Raw genomic sequence first — 18,622 nt, forward strand, 5'->3', positions numbered from 1 at the left:
TTCAGCAGGAGGAAATGCGGAGGCTTTCATCCCATGTTGCGTATGAAGAATTGAAATTTGCTGCCCATGGTTGAATGGGGGAAGCAGGGTAATGGTAATCTGGATCATGCTTTTCCCTGTGCATTGGCATTTTGAAACTTGGTGACGGTGGGACAGCCATCAGTGGGATGTGCAGACCTTCTGCCTGATCACATGGCAGTTAGTGCATGCAGGCAGTGAGGGAACCATCGGGCACCTGTGGGGAATTCCTCCATAGGGAGAACTTCGGAAAAGCTGTTGGATCCCACAAAAACCTCTCCATGTGCTGCCTTTACCCCAGCTTCTCTTTTATGGAAGTCCTTTTCCCTGTTCCTTGCTCTGGCCAATGCCAGAACGCTTTGAGGAATGCCGTCCCGTAGCAGGAAGATCCAAGTTGAGAGATGGAGCAGCTCAGCTGGACCAGGCACGGGTGGTTTAATGGGTTCTGGTTTGCTTCTGCTGACTCTAGATCGTGCTGACGGAGATGTACTATGATGGGTTTCATCGTTCCTTCTGCGATACTGATGACCTGGACACCATTCATGAAAGCGACTGTATATTTGCCTTTGAGACCCCAGAGATATTTAGGCCTGAGGGGATCCTTAGCCAGAGAGGTAAGTCAATAACTCTGCTTAATGTCTACCTTGGGTGACTAGGTGATGGAGGCTTGTTTTGGAAAAGGATATACTTGAGAATAAAAGTCCCAAAAGTAGTTTATGTTTTGGTGTATTGATTTCAACTCTGACTTTGTCCAGACTCATTCCAGCAGACTTAATGGTGTTGTCAGCCGGGAGGTTATCAAGAAGCAATGTACGCTCCTTTCTTCCTCTTCCCGAGGCTGATTCTGCAGGCCAGGCTGGCTTAATGTGAAATCTGTTGTCAAGCTTAATTTAAAGACCTGCTAGGGACCAGATGAAGCCACTGAAATTGTGTTATTTAAAATCAGATTGCCAGTGATGAATAAACAGTCTCAGGAATGAACAAACACTTTCTCTTTCAAAGCTCAAAAACCTCAGCTTCTCTGCATCTCCCTCTCAGTGAAAGAGAATAATTGCGTCCTGGGTAGACAGAGCGTAATCAAAGGCAAATTTTATTATTGGAAGTAACAAGCAGGGTTTCTGTCACTTTAGCTTTTCTTTCGGGCAGACAAAGCTATGAGTGCTTGTACAAATTACTGTGAAAAATCAGTTAGGTGAGCACTTGCATATAATTTCTTTCTGTAAAGAAATAGTCACTATGAAAAGTAATTGCTCTTTGAAGCCTTCATGCAAGTAATAAAAATGATCTTGATTCTGTATTGACCTGCTCCTCTGCAGCTGAAGGAGACTTTCTTCAGGGCGCTAAAGGCAAATGACGTAACAAAATGTTTCCTTTCTCCTAATTTTTCAGGAATACATGTGAACAATAACCTGAATAACTTGAAATGTGGCACTGAGCACTCCCGAACAATATCTTACTCTCAAGGAACAGTGAAGTCTGGAAAACTGGAACAGTCCTCTACTAAACCAGCAGCAAATGACAAGATTGTCTTGCTGGTGTGTAACAGGGCGTGCACTGGACAGCAGAGCAAAAGGTGACTGGCAGCTTCGCGGTCAGAGTTACTCTTCTGGCTGCTTCCTTGATTGACCTGGGTTTTACTCACCATGTAGTGAAAGCACAAGGTGAAGGAGCGACAGATTGCGTGTTCTAGTTTGCGTTAGGTGCTAAAGAATCACGTTGATCAAAAAAAATTAACGAATGCAGCGAAATATTCCTAAATTGGGTGAACTTCAAATAGTCCTGTGTTACTGGAAAGCGATGAATGCAGACCAGTGGGAAGGACATACCGCCTCTCTATAGAGCTGCCTGGTTTCGTTGAGCAGCAAGCACGTCTGCCTGGATCCTGTCATGGGTGGAAATTATTAATTGGAGTGCAAACAGGGCATGGGAGGGAAGTGAGAAATGACCATGGCAAAGGCATTTGTACCAACCACAGGCTGAGAACTCTCTCAGCCGCTTTGTTTCACAAAAAGTTGTCCTAGCCAGGTGACAATTGCAAAGTTCTGCAGCCTGAAGCAAGTGGCTTGAGCTCGGAGCAGGACTGCAGCCCGTTGAAAAGGGCCCTCTGCATGGGCAGCCATAACAGTTTTCCTCAAAGTTAAGCACCTCTCCTCTGGGGACGAGTTTTTAAATGCCTTGTTTCTGGGGAGGTTCACCCAAAGCATGCCGAGCTCTGTAGGCGCTGAGCTGGGTGTCAGAATTTGGGGATCTGATTGCTGAACAGAATAATCTTTTTAATTTCTCCCTCAAATGCTACTCCTTCCTGTAGGTTTGGCTTGCCCTTTGTGTTGCATTTGGAAAAAACAATTGCTTGGGATATTCTACAGAAGGAAATTTTGGAGAAGATGCAGTATTTCCTGCGGCCTGCAGCCTGCATGCAGGTGAGGCAAATGGCTCATCTGTTTTGAGAGACTTCCAGCTCTGTGTGACAGGAACTACAGGGGAAGCCAGTTACTTGGAGCGGTAGAGGTGCCGCATGTGCTGAACTGATGGCTTCCCAATATTTCTTTGTGCAATAATGTCCAAGTCTGATATTTTACCTCTTTGGTGCTTTTGTCTATTTGCTGAAAGGTACAGGTAAGATCAGACTAATCAGGTGAAGAAATTGCATGCTTTACTTCCTTACCCCAAGAGGTACTTGACAGGTTAGTGCTGCTGTCTGCACTGGAAATCCACTGCTCGGTGGTGTTGGCCTAAAAGAAAAGCTGAAACATTTGCTAAGTGACTGTGTGTTTCTGATGAGAACCCCTTCTGAGAGCAGAAGCATGAAGAGGGGTGTCTTCTCTGGTCACTGTAGAGGAGTTGTTTCGTACAAAGCCTCAGTTGCTGTACCTCACCCCTCTTGTTAGCTGCTTGGCGTAGGCATATTTGAGATGTTGTGCATTTGCTTTCTCATGTAAAACACATGTTCTAGGATAAAGTACTTGTCAGCCGGTGCTGAGAGCTGGTTTGCACATAGGTAAGTTGGTTTTGAGCTATTGAGGTGCCTTCCACTCTCTTCTTTGCAGGTTTGCCCATTCAGCTTGCGAGTGGTCAGTGTTGTGGGCATAACGTACTTGCTACCTCAGGAGGAGCGACCCCTCTGCCATCCAACAGTGGAAAGGTGAGTTGGTCCTCGTTCCCAGGAGTGGTGAGAGGTTTGTCAGCTGGGAACTCAGTGTGTAGCCATGCAGAAAGGGACAGTCTTGGTGTCCAATGGGAACCAATGTACTTAAGTAAATGCAGTTTGCCAGCTTTGGCATGTTCTTGAGAATCACAGAATGGTTCGGGTTGGAAAGGACCTTAAAGACCATCTAGTTCCAGCCCCCCTGCCCTGGGCAGAGACACCTCCCACTAGACCAGGTGGCTCCAAGCCCCGTCCAGCCTGGCCTTGAACACTTCCAGGGAAGGGTAATCCACAGCCTCCCTGGGCAACCTGTTGCAGTGCCTTGTCACCCCCACAGTAAAGAATTTCTTCCTAATATCCAATTTAAATCAATCAAAATCTTTCTAATATCCAATCTAAATTTGCTGTATGGATTCCTTTTACTCCTTTGCTAACTCGAGCTGTGTGGGAGTGGAGGAAGGATGAAGGGCTAGTGGAGAAAAGTTCTGCATGTAAAAGATAACATAGGCTTCAGACTGAAAGGTGGTCTAACTTCTCTCTGCTTCTCTCTCCAGGGCATTGAAGTCATGTGGACAGGGGGGAACTGCTCATGTGAAATTAGTGGTAGAATGGGACAAAGAAACTAAAGATTAGTAAGTATGAAGTAGAAAGCCTTAAAGTGTGTTCACCTTGAACGTGATGCTTGCGACTTGCTTGCGGGAATTGCGCATCCTTCAGCAAACATGACACCCCTCAGAAACTCCACCTCATGCCGTGGCCCCTGTCCGCAGGGACAGACTGGGACTGGGTGCCCTGGACTTGCTCTGAGGTGGAGTCCTTTTCTCTGTAGCCAGAGTTTTGCATTATGGAGCAGGCATCTTGGCTGTGGCTCCTTCTCCCACAAATCGTATTTGTGGGAGAAAGTTTGTGGGCAGCGAGTAGCTTTTTCTCTCTTGAGATAAACTGGAGTGGGTGCCCACTGAAGCTGTTTAACCTTGTGTTTGGCTGTGTTGCCCTGGCGGGATCTCTTGCCAGTCAGCTCTCACTTACCTGTAATGGGACAAACGCAGGAAAAAGCTGCTGATTGTACCTTCAGAATGGCTCCTCAGCAGCGTGGGGAGCGAGTGGATGTGCTGGTAAATGTGTTGTCTCCCTGATGCAGCTTGTTTGTGAATACAGAAGAGGAGTATATTCCAGACTCTGAAAGTGTCCGCCAGCAGAGAGAGCTTCATCATCAACCTCAGATCTGCACTTTATCTCAGTGTTTCCAACTGTACACCAAAGAGGAACAGGTAGGGACAAGACTGTATAGCAGCCAGGACTCGGAAGATCTTGCTGGTCCACGTGCTGCCTGAACTCCCATACTCAGCAGAGTAGCTGTTTTCTGCAAACACTGATTTATTGAGACAGGAGAATAAATTTGTAACACAACACTAGTTACCAGTACTGCTGACAGAGCTTCTCTGCAGTGAGGAGAGAGCTGTGGGAGTACTACTTTTGGGGTTTTTTTTGCCTCCTAAATGTTGATATGAGAATTTACTCCTCTGTTCTGCAGTTTCCTCCCTGTGAAATAGCAATGTCTTTTTCTGGCGTACATTATAAAGGGTTAGAACAACACGGCTTCTTCATGGGAATTTACTGCTCTGTCTTGGAGCATTTGTGTGTTTCCAAGCCTGACCAGCGCTGGGGTGGGCTCAAGGCAGCCCCCGCTGAGTGGAGCCCCCCAAATGGCTGTGCAGTGACTGTGGAGCTCAGTTCTCCGGAAGCGTGGCTCAGCTTCTCTTCCTCTAGCTCAGCTCGTGGTGTGAGGATGTTGAAGTGGCAGGAGAGATGGTGTGCCACAGGGCAGACTAGAGATGGGTCTGATCTGACCCTTGCCTGGAACATGGAAGTGATCTGTATTTCTTTGCCAGAGGTCTCTAATCTGCTGTATAAAGGACTGTGGACCTGTGATTGAGCTTTAATAATTTTGGAGCCGCTCTTGTCACTTCTTTCAGAGGTGAGGGCTAAGTTGTTTAACACCTTAAAGCTCCATGGCTTCTAAGTTTTCTGAACACTGGGCTGTGGAGGGAAGCACATGTCGTGTTTGTGTCTTTGAAAATACGCTTTCTCCTTGGAGGACAATGAAAATCTCTGCAGTTTTTAAGTCTGTGCCATTGGGACATAGGGAGGAAAAGAGTTTCCAGAGCGGAGTGAGGTGTCAGAGATGAAATTTGAAGTACACCTGTCTTCCTTCTGTTGTGATTCTTTCTTTGCTGATGGTTTTCTTGTGAGAATACCGAGGCTGCCCAGCCTGCCTGCTTTTTGCTTTTGTTTTTTCTTGTCCCCCACTTCAAAGTGATAGGCGTTTGTAGGGTGGAAATAGCGTCTCTGCACAGCAGCACTAGCTGAGTTCTGTCTTGCAGCGGGAGGTGCCTCCTGCATGAGGCACGCGTGTCTCTCTGCTTGCCAGTATTTGAAAAGCAGCATTGGGAACCCTGAATCTCCAATGAGCTTGATAATTGTTGGAGGTACTTGGGGTGCAGGGGTCAGGGTCTGGCCTGGGGCAGCAGAGGAATGGTGGCATAGTGAAAGATGCCTTAGAATTTGAAAACTAATACCCACTCGTGCCTCTTCCTTGTAGCTTGCCCCAGATGATGCATGGCGATGCCCACACTGCAAGCAGCTGCAGCAGGGTAGCATCACACTGAGCCTCTGGACCTTACCTGATGTTCTCATCATACATCTCAAAAGGTTTAGACAGGTAAGGATGTCTGCAGTGATGCTGGAGGACTCCTTCAGCCAGGGAGTGACCTGACTAGACCACCTTTTCTGAAGCATCTGTTCTGCCCTATGCGTTCCTCTCCTGGGTTTTTGTTTTCCCCAAGCATGGTGTCACTGCAGCTCATACTATTCTATGTTTACACAGGAAGGAGACCGAAGGATGAAACTTCAAAACATGGTTAAATTCCCCCTGAGTGGCTTGGACATGACTCCTCATGTTGTTAAACGCAGTCAGAGCAGTTGGAGTCTGCCATCTCACTGGTCACCCTGGAGGAGACCTTATGGTCTCGGAAGGGATCCTGAGGATTATATCTATGACTTGTATGCTGTCTGCAATCATCATGGCACCATGCAAGGGGGACACTATACAGGCAAGTAGCCCGTAATGTTATGTGTGTTGAATAGTTTCAGAAAGAAAACAGTTGTATTTTTCTATTGAATGTCCATAACTTCTTCACCTTTCTTGACAAAAGGACCTAACCCAACTAACCAGGGCTGGCTGTGTAATACCAAAGGGGTAATTTCTATGACTTTGAGGAATGCAGCAATGCCTGTTGACCCCAAATGTCTTACTGTACGTTTCTTTGTCTGCTATTTCTTTTTTTTACATTACTCTTCAGAGTAACGTGACTGGCCTTTCGCGTTTCAAAAATGCTTCTGGCCACTCAACACGGAACTTCTGTCATTGCAAGAGGCTGTTATACATATGAAGTATTTGCATGTTGCCTATGTGCACAGCCGGTTTATGAACTCCTCTTTGCTTGTTCCAGAGCAGACAGAGATAAACAAAGTTTCTTGATGGTTCTTAGGATCTGTATGACTTCACACAGCAGCCCAGAAAACGCGCGTATCTGGTTTTGCCCTCTGATGTGTGTCTCTGGGCTGTTTTGTCCTGGGTGGGCTCAGTCAGGAGATTCACTGATGGAGGCAGACTGCCACAAGTAACAGAACGTAAAGTGAATGGAGCCACCCCAAATGGCATTCTGTTCTGAGCAGTAAAGTTGGACAAAGAAAATATTGAAATGTGAGCTGTTCATTGTATTCTGGTGGCCTCAGGCCCCCATCTTGCCAGTCAGACTGGAAGAGGATGTGTTACATGAATAAATTTGTTCCTTTTATTCTCCTCTGAGTCCATCATAGCAGATAAGGTCATGTTGTAAGTTATCATACAGCAAACTTCAGAGTAGTAGGAGTGAGGAAAGTCTAATAATAATGTATTTTCTCTCAGCATATTGCAAAAACTCAGTTGATGGCCAGTGGTACTGCTTTGATGACAGTGAAGTTCAGCAGCTTTCTGAAAACGAAGTCTGCAAGCAGACAGCTTATATTCTTTTCTATCAGAGACGCACAGCAATCCCATCGTGGTCTGCTAATAGCTCTGTGGCAGGTAAGCCCAGATGGCATTGTCAAGGGGTGGTTGTAGTTGGTATTTCATGGATAGTTTGCCCTTCTGAAGAATTTTCTGCCCAGCTGTGCTTAAGCCCTGCCTCTCTGTCCCAGAACTCAGTGAGCCTTGTCTCAGTCTGCTGCTCTGTATCAAAGGCTGTGTGAAACTCCCACATCTTCTGTTAAGGTTAATTATGGCAAATAGGCTGTGGAGATGGAGGAACCCCCCTCCATCCCCTTGGGAAGTTCAGCACAGAGCAGCTTGCATCAAAACCATAACATAAAAATGTATCGAGCTCATTCCCACCGGCAGTGCTGTTGGTCTCAGGTAGGCAGCCAGCAGCTGAAGCTGTCGGTTGAATCCGGAGTGATGGGGACAGATGCAGGCTTGGTAACTTGCCTTTGGAAAGGAAAGGATTTGCACTGCATTCTTGTGGCAGCTCGAGGACTGCCCTCTACGTGCATGCTGTGCTGATTCTTTTGATTCACAGCATACTGGGACAGGCATGATTCTGTCTTTCACTTATGACCATGAATATTTCATAAGAGTAAAGACTTACTCTCTCAGTGGTATCTGGATGCTGTGGCAGCTCCAGACTCCAGGTGTTTGTCAAAGCCAGTGCAATATGTACCTGACTCTCAGTGGCCTTCCAAGGCTTCACATGTTCTGCAGTTACATGGTACTGGCCTGATATCTGTGCCTGATTCCTTGCAGGCTCCACAAGCTCCTCTCTCTGTGAGCACTGGGTCAGCCGTCTTCCTGGTAGCAAGCAGCCCAGCATTGCTTCGGCAGCGTCATCGCGGCGCACGTCTCTGGCTTCGCTCTCAGAATCAGTAGAGCTGACTGGGGAAAGGAGTGAAGATGATGGTGTGTATCAGCACTGTTGTGTGTGTGGGATACTGGGCCACTAGTCTTTCTGTTATAAGATCCCTACTAAAATAGCTGCAAAACACATAGTTACAAGGGACAGTTACTCTAGCAGCTGGGGGAGGCAGACACTGTGTTGGTAGGAGCAGGTGGGTTCTGGCACAGATGAGCTTTTCTCTGATACGAAAGCATGGAGAAGAGCAGGGCAGGAACCTTAAGGAGCCTTTCAGCAAAAGGAAATGCCATCTACGAAACCTTTCATTCAAGAACTTTTTGTGCTTGTATTTTTTCTGGGTTTCACTACAGCACATTTGCAGGGAGGCTGACATATCGCTACAGCTTAACATAGGTACTAATTGTCTGCTGCAGCACTGCAGGCTGTTCCCAGGGAGGTGAGAAGATACACACATTCACTTGTGTGTGCAGATAACAGTGCAGTTCCTAGCTTTGCCTGGGTCTTCCACCTCCTGCCTTATAACTTTTGAAAATGTGGAGCTTCAGGGGTCAGTCTGAGCATTTTGAAGTGGGCAGGGAGATGTCCCTGCAGCAGTGTTGTGATAACTGTCAGATCTAGCCATGGTAGTCACATTTCTAAAATGATTATTGTTGTACTTTGTGTTTATAAATACAAATATACTGCTTTATTTAAAAAGGTAGGAATCCTACTTTGCTTTTTACAGGATGGTATGGGAAAATGTTCTTTGATACAGAAGAACATATTTCTGGGAGCACAGTTGTTGTTGGTGAACTCATTGCTAGTTTCAAGGACTTCCAAGGTGCAAAACCTGTGTTTGGTCTCCTGCTGCTCAGGCATGAGAGGAAAATCTGGATTTTCAGTTAGAAGCTTCAGAGTTACTTCTGGGTGACCATTAGCAAATGACAGTTGTTGAATGCCTTGTTCAGCTTTTATGCAAGAAGCTGTGCGTGCGGCAGGCATGAAGAGATAGGTATTCAATGTGGCGTAGGTGGGCTGTCTGACTCTCTTGGGAAAATAGCATCTGTGGATGGATGGGATAAACCGATTGCTGGCTTGGCTTTCATACTGAGGGTGTTGCTTTCTTTCTCTGCAGGAGGATTTTCAACTCGTCCCTTTGTAAGGAGTGTCCAGCGTCAAAGCTTGTCATCTAGATCTTCTGTCACCAGCCCACTGGCAGTGAGTGAAAACGGTGTCAGGCCCTCATGGTCACTCTCCGCAAAACTGCAATTGCGCTCCAACTCTCCATCCCGCTTCTCTGGAGATTCCCCTGTACATACCTCTGCTTCCACCCTGGAGAAGATTGGGGAGGCTGCTGATGATAAAGTCTCCACCTCTTGCTTCGGCAGCCTGAGGAATCTCTCTAGCAGCTACTTGGAGCCCTGTGATGGCGGTCGGCGAGAGCACAGGACGGCTCGCAGAGCCCCCTTGGCTGTCATGGAAGGGGCATTCAGGGAAGAGTCTGTTTTAAGAACATCTAGCTCAGATCTTTCAGATGGGTATGTTAAAAGCTCTGTGCAGCCAGACAGGAATCGCCCTGCTTTGGACCCCTTTGATAATAACAATCAAATTGCCTTTGTTGATCAGAGTGATTCTGTGGATAGCTCTCCGGTCAAGGAGGTGAAAGCCCCCAATGGGACAGGGCTGTCTGCAGAAAAGGCAGATGGCACCCCTAAGAAGGTTCACAGCTCCAAGGGAGTTTCTGAGCCAGACAAAAGTTTGAGGAAGGGAAGGACAGTCTTATCTACCCAAGAGACCAAAGTCTCTCGCTCTTCTCCTCCTCCACTAAGGAGTTCCCAGAAAGTTTCCCGGTCTAGAAGTAAGATGGACTCCTCTAGGGCCAGTGGGCGACATGGGTCTCCTGCTCCCACTCAGGCTAGGAAGGACCATAGCACGAAGCCCCTTGAGGTGTCTGTCCCATCAGCTCAACAGAAGCAAAAGTCAGGTTCTCCATCCTCCACAGCTGCCAAGAAAACCCCATCAGGCTCATTGACTAAGGGCTCTTCTGCTGGGAAGAGCCGGACTTCAGACCGAAGCCTCAGCAGAGAGGGCTCTAAGATAAGTCTGGGGTCGGATAAAACAAGCGTTACCAGCAGTTCAAGAACGAGCTCCCCACGGATAAGCCACTCTAGGAGTGACAGCAGGGCAGTAGACAGCAAACACGTGCGGAGTTCCTCTATGGCCAACCTGCGGTCTCCAAATGTTGGTGTGCGTTCTGGTTTGAAGAGGGACAGCAAGTCAGAAGAGAAAGGATTGTCTTTCTTTAAATCAGCCTTAAGGCAGAAGGAGACCCGGAGGTCAGCAGACCTGGGAAAGACAACGATGCTCTCAAAAAAGACAGGGAGTAGCAGTTCCAAGTCAGGCAGTAAAAATGTGCTGGAAGACAAATCGGAGAAAGGTGTCCCACCAGCCCCTCAAACCAATGCCAACGTTACTGCAAAAGAAAAACTTGTCCCAAAAGATGCCACACCCAACAAACATTCTCTGCTGCCCAGTCGCAAGTCCAAGTCTTCCCAGCTAGATCCCGGAGTCCAGTCTCCTCCTTCCAGTGGCAAGCAGTCTGCTGACAAGCCACTGAAAAAATTACCTTCCAGCATGCAGGTGTCTGTACGGCCTTCTCTGGAACCTCAGTGAAATGCTGCAATCCAGGTGTCTTTTCTTCTGCTGAGAAGCTAATTTATTCTGAGCTCTTGTTTTTTTGTTCATGTGCCTAATGTATGTTTTGAGGAGAAGTTAACTGCAAGTTGTTAAAAGCGCCTTTTGATTCTGCCATCAAACCAAATAGCCACAGGCAGCCAGCACTGATGCAAGTAGTCTAGCTGGAGTCATTGTTGAACATGAATGCAGCTGTCCCATAGCACTTGTACAGGAGTCTCTTTATAGAAAATGCAACAACTTTCTTCAGATTCAAGGTTTGAAATCTGAAACCCAGTTGTACTGACACTAGTGTGCTTTGTAGAGCTGTGAACTGATATTCCTTTGGTCTTGTTCTGAGCAGGCTGTGTCCACGTTGGTGTATGGCCTTGTTCTGAGCTATGGAGGGTGCGAAGGAAACTGGAGAGACTGCCGCTTCTTTATGCTCTCTCTCAACCCTCTCTCCCTGCTCCCCTCCATTTTTCAGGCTTTCTAAAGGGCAATATTTCAACACTAATGTTGTTTCTCAGGTATATACTCAGCCAGTATAGGAGGGACTAGCATTAGTGGATGGACAGAAAGGTACCTGTGTGTCCATGCGTACGTGTGTCTGTGTAATAGATTTCATTTTTGCATTCCAACAGCAGAATTTTTTTTTTTGTGAAACGTAATCTGCATTTTTTTTTTGTTGCTGTATCTATGAAAGAGTTTTACTCTGTCCATGCCTAAGACGACCTCCACCCTGTCCTCTTTAATTGCTTTGTCTCTTCTGAAACACTACTAAGCAACAGAAGAAATCACTAAGCAGCAGCCGCTTGCCAGCTCGTACCTGTGGAAGTGCTAGGCGGGAGATGGTTGCAGTGCCGTAGGAGAGCTGTCTTCATGCACCCGAATGGCAGTGATGCTGTTAGGACCCCTGTTCAAACTCCTGAGAAGAAGTGTTTCCTAATGTGCTCAGATGCTTAATCGTAGTGGTGTGAATATAGCATCCGTTATTTATAGGAGTAACGTTTAGATAAGCCAAGTGTCGTCTTGTCTTCTCTGCCCTTTCTGAGCATGCTTTGAACAAGCCTCTTCGTGCGGGTTGGAGGGGCTGTACCAAAATACCGTGGAGCAGTTTTCACATTCTCCAGAGCGCTGCTACGTTCTTCCCTTCGGCATGCTTCTCACCTTCCCGGCAGGTCTGGCTACCACATGTCTCTTAGCGAAATGATCCCTATTCTTGTTTGGATGGCGGTCTCTATCAGGGTTAAAACACTACATCTAGTGATGTCTTTGTTTACATGCCTTTCTTACAGGGGAGATTGCTCAAGTTCCTTAAGATTCCTCTTAAAACTCTTAAAAGGTGGATTCCTCAAATCCTTTTATATGCGTGTGGTGTAATTTTTTTTTACTCTCATGAGTTTTTATTAATGTGCTGCATATCCTTTACGTACAGCAGCAGTCTGTTGTGTATGTCACGACATGCAGCAGCTGGGCAGTGTGCTGGGCACGCTTGTCTTCTGAATGAGGTCTTTGCCTGTCGTATAGTTGTGGGTGGTAAAGCTTCTCCAGGCTTAGCTTGTGGAGAGACATATTTGTACATCTTTTCTGTCACCGTAACAAATAGCCCTCAAATAAGTAGCGACTCTGATTTAGTCTGTTCCACCTCCTCGGATGTGCTGATGACCCTGCAAGAAGCCTTGCCCCCAGGTCTGCTGGGCACATTGCCGCTCTGTGATCACCTTTTCTGCTCTGCTCACCACACGTCCGCAGCCACCTTTGGGGAAGAGGTATTTTGGGGGTAGCTGACACCTTGGAGAAAAGGCCGCGCGTGTGTGTGGAGCTGGGCCGGGGGTGCCACAGAGCGCTGGTCAGTGTGTGATGGTGAACCCACCTGCAGTATAACCCTTGCTCTGTCCCAGTGATCTTTTGCAGTACTTCCCTTCACGCCACCCAGAAGCAATGCCAGTAGCCTGCATGTTTTAACAATATGCTGGACTCTGTGCCCTGAAATGTGTTTTTAAACCTGAACATAACCATCTTCTTGATGCATTTCTTCTCCTGGGTATTGTTCAGTCTCATTTATTGCAGCAACAAGAAGCAAAGATTGCATTACTTGCTTCTTAAATGTATGACTGGGATTATTCTTGGATTATTTTTTGTTATATCCAGCAGAGCAGATAAGACTTGCTTCACATTGTAGTACTTAAATTACTCCCTGAAATGCTGATGTTGAAGTATTTGTTTAAGGTTTTATCTGTATTAAGGTCTTGCACTGTGGTGACTCTTCTCTTGTAACAACTCTTCTAGCAAGAATGTAATTCTGGGAGCTAGTGCTAACTTGGCGTGGTGTCTTTTAATAGACAGAACCTAGTTTTCTGTGCGTTGTACCATGGGACATTTGTGAAAGATTATTTTTATCAAATCACATTTTCTTTTCATGCCATTGTTCACTGAAGAAGTTTAAACTGGAAGCTAGTGTATGGTTTCTGAGGTGATTTTGCTCCTGCATTGCATGCCTGGACTGGAGGAAATTTTGAAGCCATGTCCAAATTGGTGTTTTAGCTCATCGCCAGTTCAATACATTTGTGTTTGGGGCATGAGAATGGTCATTAGAGCTCCCATTTGAAGAAAATGGGAATGGGGGGTCCTGCTGCCAAGTGTTCCAGTAACAGATGTTAAAAGCAGTCAAACCTCTGCAATCCCTTTCTAAAACTTCGTGTGGGTTATTGCAGGCCCTACGGAAAGTGGTTTGTGGAAAAGCAACATCAGTCTTCTCTCCCTGCTTTAAAGCAGGCTTATTTCTTAGCCCTTTCATGCATAGGAACTCCTGTCCATGTGTATTGTGTTGTCCAGATGTAAGGATGTGGCACTAAGGAACACTGCAGAGAGGGATCTTCCAAGTCCTAGACGCCAACACCACCTTGGCTTTGTGTATTGATCCTTAAAGCAGTGGAGGCTGGAGGCTGTTCTGAAGCAGCCATTCATACGCGGTCAGCTCTTTTCTTAAAATTCGTGTTTGGCTTTAGAAGCACTTGTGCCTGTGGAGGACGTAGGTTCTGCCATCTCCGAAGGTCATCGCTGGCCAGGGATCTTCACCTGCCCCTGGGTGGTGGCATGTGGGGCCTGGAGTGGGATGAGAACGGCTGCTGTCTGGGTTTGCTCTGCTGGTCACGCACAGCTACGGTGCCTGTGGAATGGCCTGTGGTGTGGCTGCCTGTGGGGTGAGCTGTCCTGCCTTGGGGGTGGTGGAGTTTGGGACCCCAGAGCTGATGATCTGGAAGCAAAGGTTTAGAGGGCAGCCTCATGCTGGTGAGAAGTGCCTTGAAAGGCCGAGGTCCAGCACTGTCCCAGTCCTCACGCGGCCGCATAAGCTCCGAGGGAAAGCAGGCTTCGAGCCCTCTGAAGGGTTTTATGATTCCAATCGACTTTGGGTTGAACTCGCCTGCATTGGCCACGTGTAACTCGTATTTCACATCACATCTCTAGTCTGACGCTTGCTCCTGTTCCTGGAACCAGCCCTCTGGGCGCAGGAAAGCAGCGCCTTCATTCCAGTGCTAGATTCCTGCTGGAGTCACCTAAAGAAATTATTTTTACCCTTTTTGGGCTGCGTCTTTTGGATAGTGTTTAGTAGTATACAAATTATAAGCACATTTTCAATGACGTGTGTTAAAGAGGCACCTTTTATTTGTATTAATCACATTTGATAGACAATTTGGTGCCTGCAGTTCTCTGTAACTTGTAAGTGTCTCACTTTGGGTGTATAAATTGTTAACCCTTTCAAACTTATCAGATATGGCTAAATAAAAAAAAAAAAAGACGCTTAGGATAGAAAATTAGCAGCTTAATTACAGTACACTTATTCCACTGTAAGTGCCCTCATCTCTCTTAGCTGCAGGGTTGTTTGCTTTCCAAAGCTAAAACTTGAGCATGATCAACCATTTTTTTTTCTTTTTTTTTTTTTCTCAGTAATAAAGGCAGTTTTGCATGGCAGTTCTCTTGCTGTACCCAAATGCATGCACTTACTAACTATGCAAGCATCTAATACAAACCATAGACCGTGCTTTCAGTCTCAGAAGCTGCTAGGTAGACTCCGGAGCACTGCTTTGAATCTGGACTTCTGTTTCTCGGTGCAGCTGCCTGTCAGCGCGTAGGAGCATGTCCCTGGGTTCCTGCTTTGTTTGCACATCTTTGATTCTTTCCTTTGCAGAATTCTGCATTACTGACAAGGCTGGAGTGTAGCATAACGTCAAAGGGATCTGAAATGTTGAAATGAGAACAAACTGGTTTTCTGTATTGTATTGTATTTTTCTTTTTTTTTTTTTATAACAGGGAAAACCCGATCAGTGTTCTGTATGTAGCCTGCCATTTTCCATTAACTTTAATGACATGTTCTACGTTGTGAGAAGAGGCAGTCACCTGTAGCCGTACGAGCACTCAAAAAAAAAAAAAAAGGAGTTTTTGTTGAATTTCTGTGCTAATGGAGCAGTTTCCAGTTGTCAGTGTGCTGCTTGTACTGGTAACGGGGCTTCTGCCTGCCTTCCCGGGAAGAGCCATGCCGGACCCCAGCTGCCCACAGGGGTGGCTGCACTTCCCGTTCATGCTCCCAAACCGTGGTGGTGGTTGCGTTTCTGAGCTGTGCTCCCATTCGACTGCAGATCCCACCGGGGCCGTTGTACGCACAGTGTGGGGCCGGCCAGGGTTGCGGCTGGCGCGGGGGCAGCTGGCGAGGTCTCACCGACAGCACGTTTGATTAGCAAGAAGTGTTGGCCCCGGGATTCCTCCGGGGCTGCCTGGCCCTGTCCCTGCGAGATGCCACCTCGCAGCAGCGCTTAGAGCAGCTGGGCTCAGCAGGGGCTGGGTGTCGGGCAGGTTCTTGGCCCCACTCCTCCCATGGGTTCTCTGCCCATCCCCCTTGGTCAGCCGGCATAGAGAGGGTTTGGAAACGACATTCCAAATAATTTTACTGTTACCTTTTTTTTTTTGTATCTTTGTCATTTGCCTACTAATCCAAAAATAATTTGGCAGTATCTAATGTTATCTGTGGAGGGAACTGAAATTTAGTTTTAATCTGTGGTGAGATGAAAGAACTACATGGTTTTCTTAATAAAAGCACCGTAAAGCATTTACTATGAGGAGCTTTATTTTGTAGAATAAAAGTACCTCTGAAGACTTGTACAATATCTATATTAGGTCTAAAGGTTTAGGGAGTCTTCTATTTTTTTAAAGGCGATAGCACTCAATTTATCTGCAAATAGTGTTTTTTAAAAGACACAGATTAAAACTAAGTGTGAACACAAATTCTGTTTCACTCTAGGCCCTGCAGCACAAACGCGTTGCAAGAAAGTTAGTGTTAGGTTTGTATGGCATTTGTGCAGTGCAATAAGAAACCATTTTTAGGTGCTACATTGCCTTGGGTAGGGTGACACAAGGGAATACAGGCTACAAGTGGCTAGATTATTTTCTTGTGGCCTTCCAAGTATTTAATTTGTACAGATTTGCTCACCAACTGTGCCTCACCATTGGTTAAAATTGAATTTTAAGTCCTGTTGCAAATGCAGTCTTCTGGACACGATGTCAGATTTTACACTGGAATATCTACAGTTCTAAAAACTGCATGTCACATCACTGTACACTGATACTGGGACGTGGGGCTTGCCCACACCTTTGATATTCTCTTCTGTATTTTAATGTTTTTGAACTGTACAGTAATCTGGAAAGCAGGCTGTCTTTACTTGGGATTGAACATTGTACCATAAATTTTAAATTATTTGAGGACAAGTGCATGAGACTGTGTCAATGCCTTTTATTATTTATTTGTATGTTTTATTATTCAAGGTGTATGCACTTTTAATATGCAGAATTTATATTTTTATGTTAAAAATCATTTTCTTTCAGAAAGAAGAGTTTGAATATGAGGAATTGGAATTAAGTGCAAAAAGGGGAATATGTAATAAAATACAATAAATTTATTACTAGGCATCCCGCTGGAGTTGAGCATTTTTCCAGGTCTGCATTGTCACCGGCCGAGGCGGCAGTGGCTGCTCCGGCCTGGCCGTGGTCCCCGCTCTGCTGGTGGGACGCGCCGCCCTGCCTGCTGTCCTGCCGCAGGAGGGGAGCATCTCTCGGGGCAGGGTCGGTGGCTGCCTGGGGTAACCACGGGGGGCTTCGCCACCGGCTCTAACCACCCAGCTGTGGTGGCATGGGAGGGGGGCATGGGCTCAGTAACTTCCCTCCGCATCCCCCTCTCCACTCCTCTTGAGAAACGAAAACCTGGAGGTGTGTTTTGGGGCCTGTGTACTGGGCAGAGGGAGACGTGGGCTCCTCCTTACCCTCCAGTGTTGGCCCTGATGCTTCTCTCTCCACAGACCACCAGCCCAGTCCTGCTGGTGCTCGGCTGGGGTCCCTGCTGCTGGCACGTCCCGAGAGTGGGCTGCAGGATCTGGACCGGAGCCTTCTGTCCTGGTGAGTTTGGTCCGTGAGCGCCATGGGCAGGGGGATGTGATCTGGCTCCTCTTTAGGGTTCGGGGACTCATTTCTGGCCAGGCAGAGTTGGGAGTGTTCCCTGCCCTGGCCATGCCTTGTGTCTGGGCTCAGCCTCCCTGTCCCTAAAGCCCCGTGGAAAGCTCAGGACTCCACTCAAAGGCTGTGGTTGCCCTGGCTCCTTTCTGCTTGTGGATCTCTGAACATGACTTCCCTGCTCTGGTGGGTGCAAGGCTCTGGTGGGAGCATCCCCATGTCCCCTCTCATGTGCCGTACTGGTGCTGGCTGCACTCCAGCTTGCTCCTTGTCCCCAGGCTGCTGTAGTGATGCAGCGTGCAGTACCACTGCTTGAGGTTTGGTTCAATATTAGCCTTCTTTAATGGTTCTTTATTGAACTGAGGCTTAGACTGTGCAAGAGTGATAGTAACTGAGTGTTTAATTGTGTGCTCCTCTAGCTCTGCATCCTAATTAAATATTGTTTTTCATTTAGCAGGATGTACAGCAGTGGCTCTCTGGCCGTGGAGGAGAGCGTGGAATGCAGATGGGCTGCTCCTGCCGCCTTGGCTGGGTGAGGAGGATGAAGCAAGGTAGGAGGAAGATGGTCCTTGCCTCCCAGCTGCTGAAGGGAGGACATCTCTGTCTGCAGGGGTGTCTGCGTCATCTGCAGGTGACACCCTTGGCTGGGTGAGCTGCTCAGGCACAGCTGGGAAACCATCCCTGTGGCTGCTGGGCTGCCTGAGCTCCGATTTGGAGGGTGAATGTGGTGTGAAACGCTTCAGTAATCCAGCGTGTCATATTGTCTCAAGAACAGGAGGGAAAAATGGAAGACATTGTGGTTGGCTCTGCCCACGGCCATTTCTACCGTGGACTCTGATCTTCCCGCTTGAGTGAGCCATCAGATCAGTGCAGCAGGGGCTGGTGCTTGTGCATCACAAACTTCCCCTTTAAATGCAGTTTTTGATTCTTAAGGTTGTTTTTTTTTTTTCCCCCTCTTCTCTCTCCTCCACTCTCCTGTGTGCATACTTTTGTCTTCCCATTCTTTGAGATGCAGCATCACGTATGTGCCCATACGTGCAGAGCTCCAGCCAGAGGGTTGGAGGCTTGGAGGATTGCTGGGGCTGCTCTGGTCTGGGCGGGCAGGTCCTGTCGGCCGAGAGCATGGCTGGGGCAAGGCAGGCTGGCACACGTGCTGTCCTGTCCGGGCTCCCATCCTTGGCTGTGGGGCTCTTCCAGGGGCTTGCAGAGGGATGACTCTCATGGACTCTTACTGTGCAGTCGTGGCTGGCTGCGGCTATTCAGTTGTCATCTTTGCTATATTGCTGGAACAAATGCCCAGCTCTGCAGGGCGTGGGGCGGGATGGTCGGGCATTTCCCCTTCATTGGGTTTGTT

The 18,622-nt window shown here is 47.3% G+C and overlaps 1 protein-coding gene across 1 annotated transcript in view; it reads left to right on the forward strand.

Moving 5' to 3' along the window:
* USP31 (ubiquitin specific peptidase 31) overlaps nt 1–16,728 on the forward strand; it is a 35,388-nt gene extending 18,660 nt beyond the window's left edge. Inside the window, exons 6-16 of the mRNA XM_074597193.1 lie at nt 488–632; nt 1,408–1,591; nt 2,327–2,438; nt 3,066–3,160; nt 3,718–3,795; nt 4,305–4,434; nt 5,766–5,885; nt 6,051–6,276; nt 7,134–7,292; nt 8,007–8,159; nt 9,230–16,728. Of these exons, the coding sequence (XP_074453294.1) occupies nt 488–632; nt 1,408–1,591; nt 2,327–2,438; nt 3,066–3,160; nt 3,718–3,795; nt 4,305–4,434; nt 5,766–5,885; nt 6,051–6,276; nt 7,134–7,292; nt 8,007–8,159; nt 9,230–10,767 (2,940 nt within the window). The 3' untranslated portion in view covers nt 10,768–16,728. The remainder of the gene's footprint in view (nt 1–487; nt 633–1,407; nt 1,592–2,326; nt 2,439–3,065; nt 3,161–3,717; nt 3,796–4,304; nt 4,435–5,765; nt 5,886–6,050; nt 6,277–7,133; nt 7,293–8,006; nt 8,160–9,229) is intronic.
* The last annotated feature ends 1,894 nt before the right edge of the window (nt 16,729–18,622 follow it).

The sequence above is a fragment of the Larus michahellis genome, chromosome 8 (genome assembly GCF_964199755.1).
Source record: "Larus michahellis chromosome 8, bLarMic1.1, whole genome shotgun sequence".
Classification (NCBI taxonomy): Eukaryota; Metazoa; Chordata; class Aves; order Charadriiformes; family Laridae; genus Larus; species Larus michahellis.